Here is an 18780-nt window from a genome sequence, read left to right as displayed (position 1 = left end):
AATGCAGTACTACGTACTTGACAACAGAGTAAGTTTTTTCCGTTTCTCCCTTAGTTTTGGCGTATTGGGTATATTCTAGAAAACTACTTGTATAGTAGTTTACATATATTTGGCTTGTTAAAATTTTTTCCTTGCATGCTTTTCAAAGGAGGGAATTATTTCTCTCAAGAGCCAAGTCTGGAAACAGTCATTTAAATACTGATTTAGGCCTTAAGTTCTCATATATAACTCTTGAAGCTATATACTTCCCAGAAAGCCCATTCTATCTCCTATCTTAATGAAACTAAATGTTTTCATAAGTACATGCTTCTCCAGAGGTCTTCTCAAGTGTTAACTGTTCCTTTGCTCACAGCCAGTATATCTTAGGAGTGTGTGTGTGTGTGTGTGTGTGTGTGTGTGTGTGTGTGTTTTGGGAGGAGAGAGGGGAGCAGAGTCAGCATTCTTCTAGCCCCTGCTATAGCTATTAAAATGGCACTAGTTTACCTACCTATAAAAACCTTCCTTCTTTCGAGGCACATGCCATCTGGCTAGATGACCCTTCTATTTCTTGTCACTGTGTCTATCAAATCTCACTCCCGATTTCTGTATCTGGATCATAGTTGTCTCAGTTATCTAGCTGATTTCCTTTCTTTGTAGATGACATCTTGAACATCATACTTCACAATTTAACAACCTCCACACCAGTGATCCTCTCCACTTGGCTCTAACCACATATTCTAATGACCAAAACCCCCCAACTTGTCTCCTCTACTGAAACTGCCTTCGGTTCTGTAATTCTGTTACTATCCAACGTATCCCTCACAACCCATTACTTTCAATTGCTAAACATTCATTGTTAGGTCTTGTTCTTTGATCCATCCTCCCACTCTGTGGCTTTTGATTGGAGAGTTCAAGCCATTTACATTTACAGTGATTACTGAAATGTGGGGGCCTACCGCTGCCATTATATGTCTTGTTTTCCGGTTCTCTTCAATTTCCTTTGTTTCTCGTCCCATGGTTTAGTCTGTTCTGATGGAGAGCTGCTACTCTCTGTTGTTGTCCTTCTACTTATCTCCTTTGCTCTCGGAATAAGATTGTTTTTTGGTCATTGTTTTTGCTTTTTTGACAAGGTTTTTTTTCTCCTTTGAGATTATAATGAACATGGTCACACCATAAGTAAAGTCAGAAGTAGGACAGAGGACACTCTGAAGGCTAGTTTGGTCATCCGAGATCATTAAAAATGGCTGACCTCTAACAATATGTACAAAAATATAAAACGTAAATAAAAAATACAAACAAATTTTCCTTTTTAAAGTACTTTTAAGAAAAAAAGCAGGGCCTTAGAAGTTTTGGTTCTTTTTTCCTCCCCTGTTGCAAATTCACGTTGTGGTTGTGGTTGGGTGGTGAAGAGCGTGTGTCATCTGCGGGTGGCACTGCCTGCGGTGGGCAGGCGGGTGGACTCTCTACTCGAAGGTGACCACGTTTAGATTCTGAGACCAGAAGTGGAGGGTGAATAGGTCACGGAGGCCTTTTTTTTAAGTTTAACTTTTCCTTTTTTGCTGTCTAGTCATCCTCGTCGGTCTTCTGCTTCTTGGTGTCAACATCGTCGTCCTCGTCATCTTCAGCTGCCCGTTTGCCCGTAGCTGCCTCAGCCTCCTCATCTTCATCTCCATCCTCTTCCTCACCATCGCCTTCCTCCTCCTCTTCCTCCCCACCTTCTTCCTCTTCTTCATCTACCTCATTGTCAGCCTCCTGCTCCCCATTTTCCTCATTAGCATTCCCATTAGCAGGTGCGTCTCTTCCATTCTCTGCCTCCTCCACAACTTCCTTCTTCTCCTTTAAGTCCTTGGTGGTGATCTCGGAGCTGGTGTCCACGGCTGCGTCTGACACGGTGGGGCACACCGGTGATCCGATGCAGCGGATTAAAAAGGCGAGAGTTAGAGGACTCTGGCGACAAAGCTGCCGGAGTCGGCGGCAGCTGAGGTGCACGGCAGAGGTGGCTGCGGCAAGCGGGTGCCGGGTACGGGAACAATGCAAAGACGGCTTTTCAGAGCAGCCAGTCAAAATGTTGGTAATTGTCAAAGCTGGGTAATCAATTCATAGGGGTTCATTAATGTCTTCTCTGTGTGACAAAATTTAAGAACTAAATCACATTAAAAATTTAAAAGTTAAAGAAAATCAATTATATAGTGATATTTCAAAAAGAGAGAATAATGCAATATTAGATTGACACCTCCCTATGATTCTATTCACACATAACACTATCTCAGAAAGAGAAGTTACAAAAAGTTAAAGTGGCTGGGTCCAAATTTAGTCTCTGAACTTTACAGCAACATGTATGTCAGCCAATTTAGGGAATCTAGGAGATGTGATAGATCTAAATCAAGGTTTCTCAAAGTCAGTACTACCAATATTTTAAGCCAGACAATTATTTGTTGTGGAGTCCTGTCCTGTCCACTGTAGGATGTTTAACAGCATCTCTGGCCTCTCCCACTAGATGCCTGTAGCATATCCCCTCTCCAAGTTATGACACCAGAAACATGTCCATGTATTGCCAAATATCCCCTGATCTAAGCACTGATCGAAACTCATGATTTCTTAGAATGGTGAGCTTATTATAAAAAGAAAAAGGGACTTAGTAGTATATTCCTCAAAATCTGCCAAAACAACTTGAGTAAAGCAGCATTAGACCAGCCAGCATCAGACAAGATATTTTCTCCATCTTAATACACTCAAATATCTGAATAGAAATGTGATGTTTTTAAAAATGTAAATATGTACATTTCCTTACTTTTAAACACAACATGCTAAACAAAGTAGGCTTTTTGTTTTAGGAAGACTAGCCCTGAGCTAACTGCTGCCATTCCTCCTCTTTTTGCTGAGGAAGACTGGCCCTGAGCTAACATCCATGCCCATCTTCCTCTATTTTATATGTGGGACACCTACCACAGCATGGCTTGCCAAGCAGTGCCATGTCTGCACCCGGGATCCAAACCAGCAAACCCCAGGCTGCTGAAGCAGAATGTGCGCACTTAACCGCTGTGCCATCAGGCCGGCCCCCAAATTCGGCTTTTTTGATGATTCAAGACAATGAACACGATATATATTTATATTCAGCTTATTCAAAAAAATAGGAGTGACATCACAAAATACAGTGGAGTAGAAACTTCCAAAACTCCATTCTTTCACAAAAGCAATGAATAATCTGGCAAAAACTGTCAGAATCAACACTTTCAGAAGTCTGGGATCTAATCAAAACCTTACAACAACCAAGAGAATACTTAATGAAGAAAGAAGCTGCTGAGCTTTTGTAAGAAAGTCCTACTGCATTTTAACTTACCTGCTCACCATCCTCAACTCACAGACACGGCCACAGACACAAAGATGGCAGTCCACAATGGTGCAGGGTGTTGGTACTAAAGGGACCAATATGGGAGACCTTATTCTCAAAGAATTGTGGTTGCGTGTTGTAAACTATCTGGTATCTCCCGGAAAGACTGGCTCAAGAGTATGCCTTTGTCCCACCAGCCTTGGAGATTCCCAGAGCTGAAGCAGCTTACTGGGCAGTGTCTGTCAAAGGCATTTAAAAACAAATGTTTAGCCATAGTTACCTCCAGTTAAGAGATAACAGAGGAAGCAAGAGACAGACCAAACAGCATAGGAAAGAAGCAGCTGGGGAAGAAGATACTTAGGAGAACAAAGGCTTTGAAAAGCTCCCACGTCTACTGGGAAATCTAGAAGATCACATGCATGCCTAGGGATGAATACATGCTCAGAAAAGACAGAGGGAGACCCTAAGATTTCACTTCTGGTTGACCTTTCAGCTCTGAGAATACAGGAAGTGAAGGGCAAGGCACAGCTGTAAGCAGTCTGGCTGAATCTTGAGTACTTTGCAATACAAAGGCAATTTGCAAAGACTAGGAGAATTGTTGTGTGGTTTCTTTTTCCATCCAGGAAATCTCTGCCAATCATAGCTGACCACTAAGATAACAGAACAGAGAATTTAGTGGGCATACACACAAAGAATATAGATTTTACAAAAATAGTTTAGAAGAGTCATTAAAGAAACAAATAATAACCCATAAAAAGAGCAACAAATTCTGGTGAAGGAAAAGAATCAGATTTCCAGTTACCACATTATAATATTCAAAATGTCCAGTTTTCAAAAAAAAAAGAAAATGTGAGCCATGCAAAGAAACATGAAAGTATGTCCTATTCATAGGAAAAAAAAGAAACAGAAACTGTCCCTGAGTAAGGCCACACACTGGACTTACTAGACAAAGACTTTAAATTAAATTTACATATGCTCAAAGAACTAAAGGAAACCATGGACAAAGACTGCAGTAATCATAAATGATGCCTCACCAAGTAAAGAATATCAATAAAAAGATGGACATTATAAAAAGGAACCAAACAGAAATTTTGGAGCTGAAAAATACAATAACCAAAACAAAAAAGAGCTAGTTCTTTGAAAAGAGCAACAAAATAGACAAATTGTTAGCTAGACTAATGTAGAAAAAAGAGAAGATCCAAATTACTAAGATCAAAAATGAAAGTGGGGGGCTGGCCCCGTGGCCGAGTGAGTGGTTAAGTTCGCACACTCCACTTCGGCAGCCCAGGGTTTTGCCGGTTTGAATACTGGGCACAGACATGGCACCATTCATCAAGCCATGCTGAGGTGGCATCCCTCATGCCACAACTAGAAGGACCCACAACTAAAAATACACAACTATGTACCGGGGGGCTTTGGGGAGAAAAAGGAAAAATAAAATCTTTAAAAAAAAAAAAAAAGAAAGTGGACACATTTCTATCAACCTGGGGGGGCAGGGGGAAGGTGATCATGAAAAACTGCATGCCAACAAATTGCCTAATCTCCATGAAATGGACAAATTCCTAGAAACACACAAACTATCAAAACAAACTCAAAAAGAAATAGAAAAGCTGGACAGACCTCTAACAGAGATTGTAACAGTAGTCAAAAATCTCCCAACAAAGAAAAGCCCAGAACTAGAAGGTTTCACTGGTGAAACTTACCAAACATTTAAAGAAAAATTAACATCAACTCTTCTCAAAATAGAAGGAGAGGGAACATGCAATACTCTCTTCAACACAGTGCTGGGACAATGGATACCCACATTCTTTAAGGCCAGCACTGTCTTGATAGCAAAGATAGAAAAAGAAATCACAAGGGCAAAAACAAACTGTAGGCCAATATTCATTATGAATATAGATGCAAAAATCCTCAACAAAATACTAGCAAACCAAATCCAGCAGCATATTAAAAGGACTATAAACCATGACTAAGTGGGGTTTTTCTCAGAAATGCAAGACTGGTAAACATTAGAAAGAAAAACAAACAAACAATATAATGTGCCAAGTTAACAGAATGAAGGGAAAAAGCCCCATGATAATCTCAATGCAGCAGAGAAAAAGCATTTGATAAAATCCAACATTCTTTCATGATAAAAGTACTCAATAAACTAGAAGGGAGCTTCCTTGCCATGATAAAGGGCACTTACGAAAACCCATAGCTAACATCATAGGTAATGGTGAAAGACTCAATGCTTTCCTTGTAAGATCAGGAAAAAGACAAAGATGCCCACTTTGTCCACTTCTATTCAACACTGTACTGAAGTTCTAACCAGATTAACTACGCAAGAAAAAGTAATAAAAGGCATCCAAACTGGAAAAGTAGTAGTAAAACTATCTCTATTAGCAGATGATATGATCTTATATACAGAAAATTGTAAAGAATCTCAAAAAAAAACTGTCAAAACTAATGAACGAATTCAGCAAAGTTCAACTCACAAAATCAGCTGTCTTTCTAAACACTAGCAATGAACAATCTGAAATTAAGAACACAATTCCTTTTACATTAGCATCAAAAAGAATCAAAAACTTTGGAATAAATTTAACCAAGGAGATGCAAGATTTATAAACAAAAAACTACAAAATAGTGTTGAAAGAAATTAAATAAATTTCAAATAAAAGGGAAGACCTCATATGATCATGGATTGGAAGACTTAATATTGTTAAGACAGAAATACTTCCCAACGTGATCTACAGATTCAATGTAATTACCATCAAAATCACAATGGTTTTTTTTTTTTGCAGAAACAGAAAAGGTGATCATAATATTCATAATGGAAACACAGGGATACAGAATAGTCTAAACATTCTTGAAAAACGAGAATATAGAAGACTCATACTTCCTGATTTCAAACCTTATTACAAAGCTACAGTAATCAAAACAATGTGGTACTAGCATAAGGACAGATATATAGATCAATGGAATATAACTGAGAGTTGAAAAATGAAACCATACATCTATGGTCAATCGACTTTGGACAAGGGGACTAAGACCACTCAATGGGAAAGAATAGGTTCTTTAAGAACTACTGCTGAGACAACTCAATATCCACGTGCAAAAGAATGAAACTGGAGCCTTACCTCATGACATATTTAAAATAGATCAAAGACCTAAGGGTAAGAGCTAAAACTGTAATACTCTTAGAAGAAACTATAGGGGCGAATCTTCATCACCTTGGATTTGACAATGGTTTCTTAGATATGGCAATGAAAGCATAATAAGCAATAAGAAAAACTGATAAATTGGACTTTATCAAAATCAAAAACTTTTGTGCACAGGACACTATTAAAAAAGTGAAAAGACAACCCACTGAATGAGAAAATATCTGCAAATTATACATCCAATAAGAGTCTAGTATCCAGAATATATAAAGTAGCACTACACAACTCAAGAGCAAAAAGACTAAACAATGGACAAAGGGCTTGAATGAACATTTCTCCAAAGATACTCATATGGCCAACAAGCACATGAAAAGATGCTTAACATCATTAGTCATTTGGGAAATGCAAATCAAAACTACAATGAGATGATATTTCATACCTACAAAATGGCTATAATAGAAAAAAAAAGGAAAATAAGTGTTGGTGAGGATGTGGAGAAACTGGAACCCTCAAGCACTGCTTATATAAAACAGGGTTAACTGTTGTGGAAAACAGTTTGGTGGTTCCTCAAAAGTTAAACAGAGAATTACCACATGAACTAGCAATTCCACTCCAAGATATATACCCAAAAGAATTAAAAACAGGTGTTCAAACAAAAAGGTAAAGGAACGTTCACAGTGGCACTATTTACAACAGTCAAAAGGAAGGAAGAAATAATCCAAAAGTTTATCAACTGATCAACAGATAAAATTTGGTATATCCATACAATGGAACATTACATAGCAATAAAGAATAAAGTACTGATATAGGCTAAAACATGGATGAACCTTGAAAATATTATGCTAAGTGAAAGAGGACAGACACAAAAAGCCACATATTCTATGATTCTGTTTTATGAAATATCCAGAATAGGCAAATCCATAGAGGCAGAAAGCAGACTAGTCGTTGCCAAGAGCTGAGAGGGGGAAATGGGGAGTAACTGCTTAATGGGGATGGAGTTTCCTTTTGGGTTGATGAAAATGCTCTGAACGAGATAGTAGTGATGGCTGCGCAACACTAATGTACTTAGTGCCAGTGAATTGTACATTTTATAACACTTAAAATAGTAAAGTTTATGTTATGTAAATTTTACCTCAATAAGAAGAAAAAAAAAAGGATGAAGTAGGTAGCTACTTATTATGGTGTTTTGCTAGTGCGGATCTGGAAATAATACAACAATCAACTAAAAAGATATTGACTGAAACACTGGAAATGTAATTTACCCCTTTGAAAAATAATTCAAATTACTTAAATATCTAAAGGGCAGAATGTACATCAACTTGATGGAATATGATGCAACCATTAAAAATTATAATTAAGAAGATTATGTAGCAACTAGGTGAAGTGTGACACTGGAATGAGATGAAGCTGGGTTTGAACTCACATTAAATATGGGAGCTCCATATTTAATAACATGTCCTTGACAAACATTTTTTATGAAATAACAATACATGAGGAGTCGTAAAGCATCTAGCACAATGTATTTTGCTAAATGAAAAGGTTATAAAACTGCATATACCTTTTGTTTAGATGTATATGCTACTCATTCCAACAGTTATTGAGTTGTTACTATGTGCTAGATACTGGCAACAAAAGATGGCACAACATTGTTGTAAAGGAGTTATAGTTTAGTAAAGGAGACAAGCACACACACAAAGTGTTTATGATAGGAAGACATACAATGATGACTAAGAAAGCCCAGGCCTAACAAGGCGCACAAAGAAAATGTTTATAAATAATTAATGAAACACATTATATAGTCATAGAGAAAGTGCAGCTAACCAATCTAGTGGAGTAGGCTGAACTGAGTGTGTGTGTTCACGTGTGTAGTCAGATATCACTTCTGCCAGGATGACTGTCTTTAAACAATAAGGAGTCGGCCAAATAAAGGTAAAAAGGCATTTGTAATAAAGACGGCAGGATGCAAAGTTGGCCAGGATGCTAAACAATGGAAAGTGGCAGACTACAACTGGAAATATAAATTGATACAGCCTCTGTGGAGGGGGATTGACACAGGTAGCAAAATTATGAATGTACATCCCACTGAAAAAGATGTCCAAAATATATCAATTTGGAGGGAAAAGTACACAACCACCAAGTAAGCCACCTTGTGTGCTAAAAGGCGGAGGAAAATAAGAACAGATTTGTATATGCTTGTCTATTGTAAAACCTGCATCACCAATACCCCCTTTCTTTAGTCTCCTCAGCATCACAGGGCAGAAGTCTGGAACTACATTTCCCAGAATCCCTTTTCCCAAGTGATTCAAGGATAGTGTCCATCAATGAGGGACACTCATGCAAAATTTAATGAAGAGAAGCAGCAGCCATCATTTCTCATGGCAACTGTGAGTAAATGCATGGGCAGACAATAGGCATAAAGTTTGAAGTAGATGCTATATGAGAATCATCTGCTTTTTCTAGACTTAATATTGTACAGTGTCAATTTTCCAAATTAAATCTGTAACTTCAATGGAAGACTAGTTAAGCTCAACAGTTTCCATAGCAATTTGGAATTTTAAAAAATGTATACAGAGGTGCTGGTCTGGCATCATAGAGGTTAAGTTTGCCTGGTCTGCTTCAGCAGCCTGGGGTTCATGGGTTCAGATCCTGGGTGCGGACCTACACACCACCACTCATCAAGCTATGCTGTGGTGGCATGCCACATACAAAATAGAGGAAGATTGGCACAGATGTTAGCTCAGCAACAATCTTCCTCAAGCAAAAAGAGGAAGATTAGCAACAGATGTTAGTTTAGGGCCAATCCTCTCCACCAAAAACAAAAAAAGAACGTATACAGAAAACCAAAGGGTAAAGAAAAGCCAATTTTGAAAAAAACAAAAAATTTGAACTTCACACCATATACAAAAATAAAATTCCAGGTGGGTTAAAATACTAAGTAAATGGGTAGAGAAACTGCAAAATTTTAGAAGAAACAGAATATTTTTAGACCTTTATGGGTTTCTTACACAAGAAAGGAAAAAAGAACATAAAAGATCAATAAGTATGATTACATTACAATCTAAAATTTCTGAACAAGTCTCCATAAACAAAGCGAAAAGACTAGCAACATACTGAGATGTATATATAACAAAACCAACAAAAAATTCATAGCATACACATATGTACACACACGCACACACAGACCCCTACAACTGCATTATAAGAAAGGAAACAAACACTTCATACAAAAAATTCCAATTTGTGAAAACATATGAAAATATAGTCAATACAAGTAGGAACCCGAGAAATACAAATTAAAACACAAGATAATACTGGGCAGCCCCTGGCCTAGTGGTTAAGATCAGCACGCTCCACTTCAGTGGCCTGGGTTCACGGGTTTGGATCCTGGGCACAGACCTACACCACTCATCAGCCATGCTGTGGCAGCAACCCACACACAAAATAGAGGAAGACTGGCACAGATGTTAGCTCAGTGCTAATCTTCCTTAAGCCAAAAAAAGGGGAAGACTGGCAAGGGATGTCAGCTCAGGGCTAATCTTCCTCAGCAAAAAAAACAAAACAAGATAGTACTTCATGCCCATCAGACTGTAAAAACTGAAATCAAACTAAAACAATTATCAATAAGTTTGAGAGTAAAGAGGCAATATAATTGGTACAACCACTTTGGAGAAAATAAAAATTACAAAGTAAAGGTGAACGTGTATGTATTCTATGATCCAGCAAGTCTACTTCATCAATCTCAGAGAAACTTTGATATGTACACAAGGAGACACCAGAACATCTACTGCAGCACTGTTTGTAATAGCACAGAACTGGCAACCATCTAACTGCATTGCTAGGAGAATAAACTGAGGTTTAGTTGTATAAGATATATAGCAATTATAACAAATGTATAAACATGGATAAATTTTAAAAACAATGCTGCAGGGGCTAGCCCCGGGGCTGAGTGGTTAAGTTCGTGCATTCCACTTGCTGGCCCAGGGTTTCGCCGGTTTGGATCCTGGGCGCAGACACAGCACCACTCATCAGGCCATGTTGAGGTGGTGTCCCATTTGCCCCAACTAGAAGAACCCACAACTAAAAAAATACACAACTACACACTGGGGGGATTTAGGGAGAAAAAGAAGAAAAAATAAAAGGAGATTGGCAACAGTTGTTCACTCAGGTGCCAATCTTTAAAAAAAGAAAGAAAGAAAGAAAAAAAACCCAATGCTGCAAAAGACACATATAGTATACTATTTAACAGTTTAGAAAATGGGGCCAGCCCATTGGCACAGTGGTTAAGTTTGGCGTGCTCCGCTTCGGCAGCCCAGGTTCCCAGGTTTGGATCCCAAGTGTGGACCTACACCACTCACCAAGCCATTCTCTGGCAGCGACCCATACACAAAATAGAGGGAGATGGGCAAAGATGTTACCTCAGGGTCAATCTTTCTCACCAAAAAAAAAAAAGTTTAGAATAATGACGGTACATATTATTTATGATATTCTTTATGGATATGTAAGTACAGCATAAGTGCAAAAAACTGAATGATGTAAGTCAACTTTCAAGATAGTTACCTAAGGAAGGATGGGAGTGGGGCTCTAGCTGTATATATAACTATTTTATTCTCTAAGAAACACAAAGCAAATATGGTGAAGTATTAACATCTGTTTATTCCTGGTGATAGGTATTTAAGTTTCTATTGAATTTTATTTTATCCTGCATGTCTGAAAGTTTCAATCTAACTAAAAACTATTTTTCAAGAAAGATCATTCTCCTTGGTTTCAGTGTAGAAGATGAACTGAAATGGGGGCAAGCCTGGAAAAGGGTAGACTGGTCAGAGAACTACATTAATCCAAGTAAGAAATGACAACAGCATGAACTAAGACCATGAAAGTGGGAAGGAGAGAGATCTATATTGCACATATATATGAATGAGGACTGGAGAGTTCTTCATACAGTTATGCAAGCCTAGTATGCCTGCGAGTCATTTTCTTTTCTTTAAGATCTCCTATATTGTTGAAATATTTGTGCATATACAACAACCCAAAGTAAAAAAACAAAAGTCCCCCAACGTCAGCTTGATTTTGGGGTTGTCTTATAAAATTCAAGTTGAATTACATCACCTCTAGGTAGTGAACTTAGGCTGCCTTTCTACCAAATTATTTATTAAAAATCAAACCCTCAGAAGCCTCTATCCAGAAACTCCACACTACTATTATTAAATCTGATTCACAGTATTATCATAATGTCTGTATTGTGAACACAAATGTACCAAAGACACATCCTTGTCAACCTGCACCAAAACGTGTCACTTTCACTATGTGTATCACATGAAAGCTGGTAGCTTATAAACAAAGTCTAAAATTCATCATCTCTAATCATAACCTGAAAATAATTCTAGAGACATGGGCCTCAATAGTCATTAACACTGGATCCCATACAGAATTACAGGCAAGAATGTCACAAATTCCAAAAGGATGTAAAAGAATACTGAGATAATGAGTCAACCATACTGAACAACAATGTCCCGATAAATATAATTTGAATCTGAGAGTATGCTTTCATCAAAACTAGTATTTCAGATGATTCCAACTTATATATGTGTACATGTATATGCATTCACACACATTCATGAGAATGCACAGATGACAGCCCAAAGAGACCAGCTCTGATTAAGGAGAGAATGTAGGTCCAGAGGCCCACCAGGTCACCCACTCTCCTTTCTACAACAAAGCACTGCACTAAGATCCTAGGACCCTGAGAAACACCATAGGAAATGTACTGCTTTTAGACAGTTACCAAAAACATGGTAAGCCCCGGCAGCCATTTGTATGTGTAATTTTTTCGTTTAAATATTGACGTAATATAACTTTTAGAACTAAACAGTAGTTTCTTATGTAATGTACTTACCTTTACCCTCTGCTCTACATTTTTCCTCTTTTCGTTCTGGCTCCTAACCTTTGCCCTGCCTTTGTCTTTTATTAGATGAAGTCAGATGCAACTAACTATGATCTTTGACTTACAAATATGAACTACTGCACAAGTAATCACACTAGTAGTTACAAGAAATGGTCATGTTTTAGAGTTAGAACAGATCTAGAATGAGCCCTGTGACCTCAGTAAAGTCATTTAATCTCTCTGAGCCTGAATCTCCTTACTGTAGTAAGAATAATGCCATTTACCTCAAATTCATATAAAGTGCTCAGTACACTTTAAGTACTTAATAAACATAAATCCCTTCCCCGTCTTTCTCCTTTCCTCCATCCACCCCCAGAGTAGCTGCTGTGTCTCTCGTCTTTAAGGACCAATTCAGAAGAGTAGAACTTAGGAAGTAAACAAAAAGAAATCTTTCTAGATCACACGAAGGTGCCTCAGGTAGTAACCAAGAAGGGGACAGAAAAGGGGTATGAAGCAGCAGCCAGGGCTCTAAACACTACTCAAGCAGAAGAGCTCTGCCTTTGTCATAAGATATTGGTATACAACACAGAATGCATCTGTTAAAATGGATCCGGTGGCTTTCAAAAAATGAATTCTGAAAAAATCATCAGTGTCAAGAATTTCACCTTTCCTCAATACAAACGTATATCCACAAAAACTGCACCTTCAAGAGCCACTGAGGTAACTGTCTTGTTCAACAGTTCATTTCTTCCCTGTCAGAGGGCAGAGGGAGGTCTGCCCAGCAAACAGCCGCCACAGCAACAACTCATCTGTCAAAAGCAACCAGTACCGTTCAAGGCCCAATCCTTTGTATTTCTGCAAAAAGGGAAATTTTTGGAAAGCTATTGGAGATGTCTCACATAGGAGAAGGGTGGAATAACTAAATTATGGCAAGAAAAGGAATGCAGACAAGCGTGAGGAACCATTAGAACCAGGCATTCAAACAGCCAAGACACTTATCAGACAACGGGCATTGTTCTCTCTCAATGCAGACCAGCCTCCTTTAAAGAATGGCAAATATGAACAGGGACAGCTCTCAAGTGCTACACTTTACTACACCTGTCACCATAGAGAGATGATTCTCTTCCTTGGTTTCAGTTTAAAACTCCCAGGGAATTCCAATTGGCCCATGTGAAGGGAGGTAGGGGACTGATCATGTAGTGGTCTTTGGAAGTCCCTTAGAACCATGTGGTAAAGGACAGAGAGAAGGGAGAGACAGACCCAAAAGTAAAGGGGTACTGTTCCCAGAAGGCAGGAAAGGAAACCAATGTAATCATTATAGTGCGACAGTAGAAAAAGTTTTTGGAATCAAAGAGATCTTGGTTAAAATTCTTACTTGATTAGGTAGCCAACAATAAACCCTAGGGAAGTTATAATCTCTGAATTAGTTTCCTCATCTATAAAATGAAACTAAAGTAAGATTTAGAAAAAAAAATTCATAAAGTTCCTAGCATAGTTCCAGTACATAAGTATAAATATAGAAATATTTTATTAGATCACTAATGCATTAAATCTCACTTTTTTCACCAGTAAAGTTAGAAATAATTACTTAAATGTTTACACATTCATTGTATTAAGTGTTTATGAAACTTCCTGGCATACAACAGGCATTCTTCTGTCATTCACAATCACAAAATTTCAGAAAAATCAACCTGATACTTGATTATCTCCAATAAGTATTCAATGCCACCTCTACACTAGAAAAGCTCTCCCTTACACTGAGCTGAAATCACTTTCAGCACTTTTCATCCACTAGTTCTTAGTCTGACATATGATAAAGGTCCATTCCTGCTTCTCCATGCCAGGCCTCCAAATATTGGAGGCAGCCATGATGCCTGCCATTCACTTGCCCAGGTTAATTTTCCCAGCTACACACTCCTATTTGCTTTATTATTCCATATAACATGATTTCAAGTGTCTCTCTCCTCTGAACACACACCTATAGCCAGAAATGTGTTAATTCAGTTGTGGAATAGTCAGAATTGAGGCCTCCTTGTCATATCCCTTGCATCAACTATTACATTTCGTTTTGTCACATGTGGTGATGAGCCAGCAAGATATGCCCCTCACACCTTCCATCAACAATATGCTATTGGAATTAGTTTCTGGATGGAAAGACAGCTCTTACATTTCTCCCTATTCAATTTCACTTTGTCTGATTCAGCTGATCACATCAGCCTATCAAGATCAATCCTCAATTCTTTAATCTGCCATCCAAAGTCTTCATTATGTTAGACAGTCAATATTGATGTTCAGCAATATTTCTGGGTCTCTTCCTTCCAAGTTTATGATAGGATGCCACTTCCTTACCCACCCAACACCCAAGTTGAGTGTGGTCGTATAACTCGCTTTGATCAATTAAATGTGAGTTGAAGTGATATGACAGAATCAATGGCTCAAGTAGACAGAAAGAGTGAGAGAAAAATCACCAAAAAGATTGAGTCTGGCTCTGATAATAACTGTACAATCTTATACAAGTTAAAGATCCTCTCTAGGCCTCAGTTCTCTCATCTTTGATCTAGATGATTAAGGTTTATTTCCAGCATACCACCTATTTTTAATGACTTCACATTTTATTTATCTAGAATGTCAGTTATAGGCATCTCTTATACAAATATCTTTAATAGCAACAAAAACAAAAGCCCCAAAGAGTAATTAAATGCTAACAATTACTTTCGAAAGCAAGCAGAAAACACAAAAAGCACACACACGGTGTCAAGGGCTGGAAGAAAACTGTACCTGTGATCAGCTTTCTCTGGGATAGCAAAAAACCCACAAACTTTATAAATCTAGAAAGTGTGAGTTAAATTTCCTTTCAATATGGATTATCTTTATCACTTTGTAAATAAAAACCCCACAGCTTTCCATGGAATAACATGAAAAACTTTAAAGATATATTTTCCATAGTAAATCTTTGGATAAACAAATTTCTAAATCATCTAATAACATTTCCTATTTAATTTCTCCATCAGTTAAAACTAATAGACAAGAAAAGGCATCCAAACTGAAAATGAAGAAGTAAAATTATCTCTGTTCACAGACAACATGATCTCATATGTAGAAGACCCTAAAGATTCCACCAAAAAAAATAGTAGAACTAAAGAAATGAATTCAGCAAAGTTGCAGGATACAAAATCAATGCACAAAAATCAGTTGGGGTTTTTACACACTACCAACAACAATCTGAAAAGGAAATTAAGAAAACAATTCAATTTATAACAGCACCAAAAAGAATGAAACACTTGGTAACAAACCTACCAAGGAGGTGAAAGACTTGTACTATACACTGAAAACTATAAAACGTTGCTGAAAGAAATTAAAAAGATACAAATAAATGAAAACATGTCCTGTATTCATGGATTGGAAGACTTACTATTGTTAAAATGTCCATACTACACAGAGCAATATACAGATTCAACATAATCCCTATCAAAATCCCAACAATGCATTTTACAGATTAAAAAATCCATGCTAGGGGCCGGCCCAGTGGCCTACTGGTTAAGTTCGGCATGCTCTGCTTTGGCAGCCCAACTTCTGTTCCCCAGCGCAGACCTACACCACTTGACAGTGGTCATGCTGTGGCAGTGATCCACATACAAAATAGAGGAAGGCTGGCACACATGTGAGGTGAGGGCAAATCTTCGTCAGGAAAAAAAAAGAAACCATCCTAAAATTCATACGGAATCTCAAGGGACTCTGAACAGCCAAAACAATCTTGGAAAAAAAAAAAAACTTACAGGTTTCACACATCCTTATTTTAAAACTTACTACAAAGCTACAGTTATTCAAAACAGTGTGGAACTGGCATAAGGACAGACATATAGACCAACAGAACAGAACAGAGACCAGAAATGAACCCTGGCATATATACAATAAATGAATTGAATATATACATATTCAAATGATTTTGACAAGGGTGCCAAGACCATTCAATGGGGAAAAAGGACAGTCTTTTCAACAAATGATGTTGGGGAAAATTGGATATCCATATGCAAAAGAATGAAGTTGGACCTTTACCTTACACCAAATACATAAATGAACTCAAAAGGGATCAAGACCTAAATGCAAGAGCTAAAATTATAAAACTCTTAGAAGAAAACAGGGGAAAACCTTCATGATACTGAATTTGGCAATGATTTCTTGGATACGACAGCAAAAGTACAGGCAACAAAAGAAAAAAATAGATAAACTGAACTTAAAATCAAAAACTTTTGTGCATGAAAGGACACTATGAGTGGAGTAAAAAACCAACCTACAGAATGGGAGAAATATTTGTAAATCACGTATATGACAAGGGATTAATATCCAGAACATATAAAGAACTCCTACAACTCAAGAACAGTAATAAAAGAAAACAATTTGATTAAAAAGATGGCCAAAGGACTTGAATAGACATTTCTCCAAAGATATATAAACGGCAATAAGCACATGAAAAGATGCTCAACATCACTAATTATTAGGGAAATGCAAATCAAAACCACAAAATACCACTGCATATACATTAGAATGGCTGTTATAAAAACAAAACAGAAAATAAATATTGGTGAGGATGTATTCAGAAAAATTGAAACTCTTGTGCAGTGCTGGTGAGAATGTCAAATGGTACAGACATTAATGCACAGATTACGGTATGAAGTTTCCCCCCCAAATTAAAACAGATAATTACTATATGATTCAGCAATTCCACTTCTAGAGATATACCCAAAAGAAGTGAAAGTAGGGACTCAAACAGATATTTATATACCCATGTTCATAGCAGAATTATTCACAAGAGCTAAAAGGACACTTGGGAAGCAACCCAAGTGTCTATGAAAGGATTAATGGATAAACAAATGTGGTATATACACACACTGGAATATTACTCAGCCTTAAAAAGGAAGGATATTTTGACACATGCTTCAACATGGATGAATCTTGAAGACATTATGCTAAGCAAAAGAAGTCAATCACAAAAGGACAAATATTGTTGATTCCACTTATATGAAGCAGAATGGTGTTTGTCAGGGGTCTGAGGATGAAGGCAATGGGGAGTTAATGTTTAATGGGTATGGAGTTTCATTTTGGAAGATAAAAATAATTTCTGGAGATGGATGGTGGTGATGTTGCACAATGATGTGAATATATTTAATGTCACTGAAATATACACCTTAAAATAGTTAAACTGGTAAGTTTGACGTACATATCTTTTACCACAATAAAAAGTTAATAGAAAAACAACTTTTTGCTTTTACATAAACGAACAAGTTAGAATTTAGGATAATACATATTTTTATTTGATTAATTGTAGAATGAGAATTTTTTTTTAACACCTGAGGTATACAGTATTCTAATGGATTCTATCATACACAAAAAACCATTTATGAAGATCTCTGCTCCTAAATATTTCATGTCACTGTTCATATAGAATAGGAAAGTAAATATAAATCATTTGATCTAAAATAAGGGAAGCAGGGGCTGGCCCTGTAGCTGAGTGGGTAAGTTCGTGCACTCCACTTCGGCGGCCCAGGGTTTTGCCCGTTCAGATCCTGGACACCAACACAGCACCACTCATCAGGCCATACTGAGGTGGCACCCCACACGACACAACTAGAAGGACCCACAACTAAAAATATACAACTATGTACCAGGGAGCTTTGGGAAGAAAAAGGAAAAAATAAATTTAAAAAAAAAAAAAACAAAACAAAATAAAATAAGGAAAGCAGAGTGTAACAAGAAAAAAAATTAACACATTCACCCTGAGCTAACATCCACTGCCAATCTTCCTCAGCTTTTTTTGGTGTGTGAGCCAACACCACAGCATGGCCACTGACAGACTAGTGGTGTAGGTCTGTGCCCAGGAACAGAACCCAAGCAACCAAAGTGGAGTATGCCAAACTTAACCACTAGACCATGAGGGCTGACCCTCAAGGAAAACTTTTAAAGATAGAACTTCCTCAAACTTAACTAGTGAAAAACATCCTAAGTATACAAATATCAATGCTAAATATTACTGGTACTAGCACTCGAGAAAAAACAAATTATGGTCTTTTTCTAATATTCTGGTTTTTAATCCCTACTATGAAGTGACCCATGGGAAGAGCTATACACTTTACACATACAAAATTATATTTACAAAATCAGCTTAGTAAAAATATTAATATCTAGGGGGAAAAATCATTGCTTTTAAGTTTTTAATTCAACTCCTGACAAATTTTCCTCCCTGACTTCTTCTGGATCTTCCACAGCTTTGCACACCACACTGCACTTGTTCACTGACCTCGCAGATAATTCTCAAAGCCTTAGCTAAACTTACAAGCCAAACTTACCCTTTACAAAAGTTTAACCAAGACCAGGGTTCTAAATCAAGGTAATTCTGATTAATTTTATACAGATAAAAAACCAAAAACATTTGTGGAAAGTCTCTTTTCCTC

The 18780-nt window shown here is 37.4% G+C and overlaps 2 protein-coding genes across 7 annotated transcripts in view; both read right to left on the bottom strand.

The window, feature by feature from the left end:
* ANKRD28 (ankyrin repeat domain 28) overlaps nucleotides 1–18780 on the bottom strand; it is a 200663-nt gene that overhangs the window by 144104 nt on the left and 37779 nt on the right. The window lies entirely within an intron of this gene.
* Nucleotides 1091–18780, bottom strand: part of LOC100063697 (prothymosin alpha) — a 38021-nt gene continuing 20331 nt past the window's right edge. Inside the window, exon 2 of the mRNA XM_023621281.2 lies at nucleotides 1091–2063. Coding sequence (XP_023477049.2) covers nucleotides 1543–2063 — 521 coding nt within the window. The 3' untranslated portion in view covers nucleotides 1091–1542. The remainder of the gene's footprint in view (nucleotides 2064–18780) is intronic.

The sequence above is a fragment of the Equus caballus genome, chromosome 16 (assembly GCF_041296265.1).
Source record: "Equus caballus isolate H_3958 breed thoroughbred chromosome 16, TB-T2T, whole genome shotgun sequence".
NCBI lineage: Eukaryota > Metazoa > Chordata > Mammalia > Perissodactyla > Equidae > Equus > Equus caballus.
Note: the sequence above shows the minus strand (reverse complement) of the source record. Positions and strands in the feature narration are given on the sequence as shown.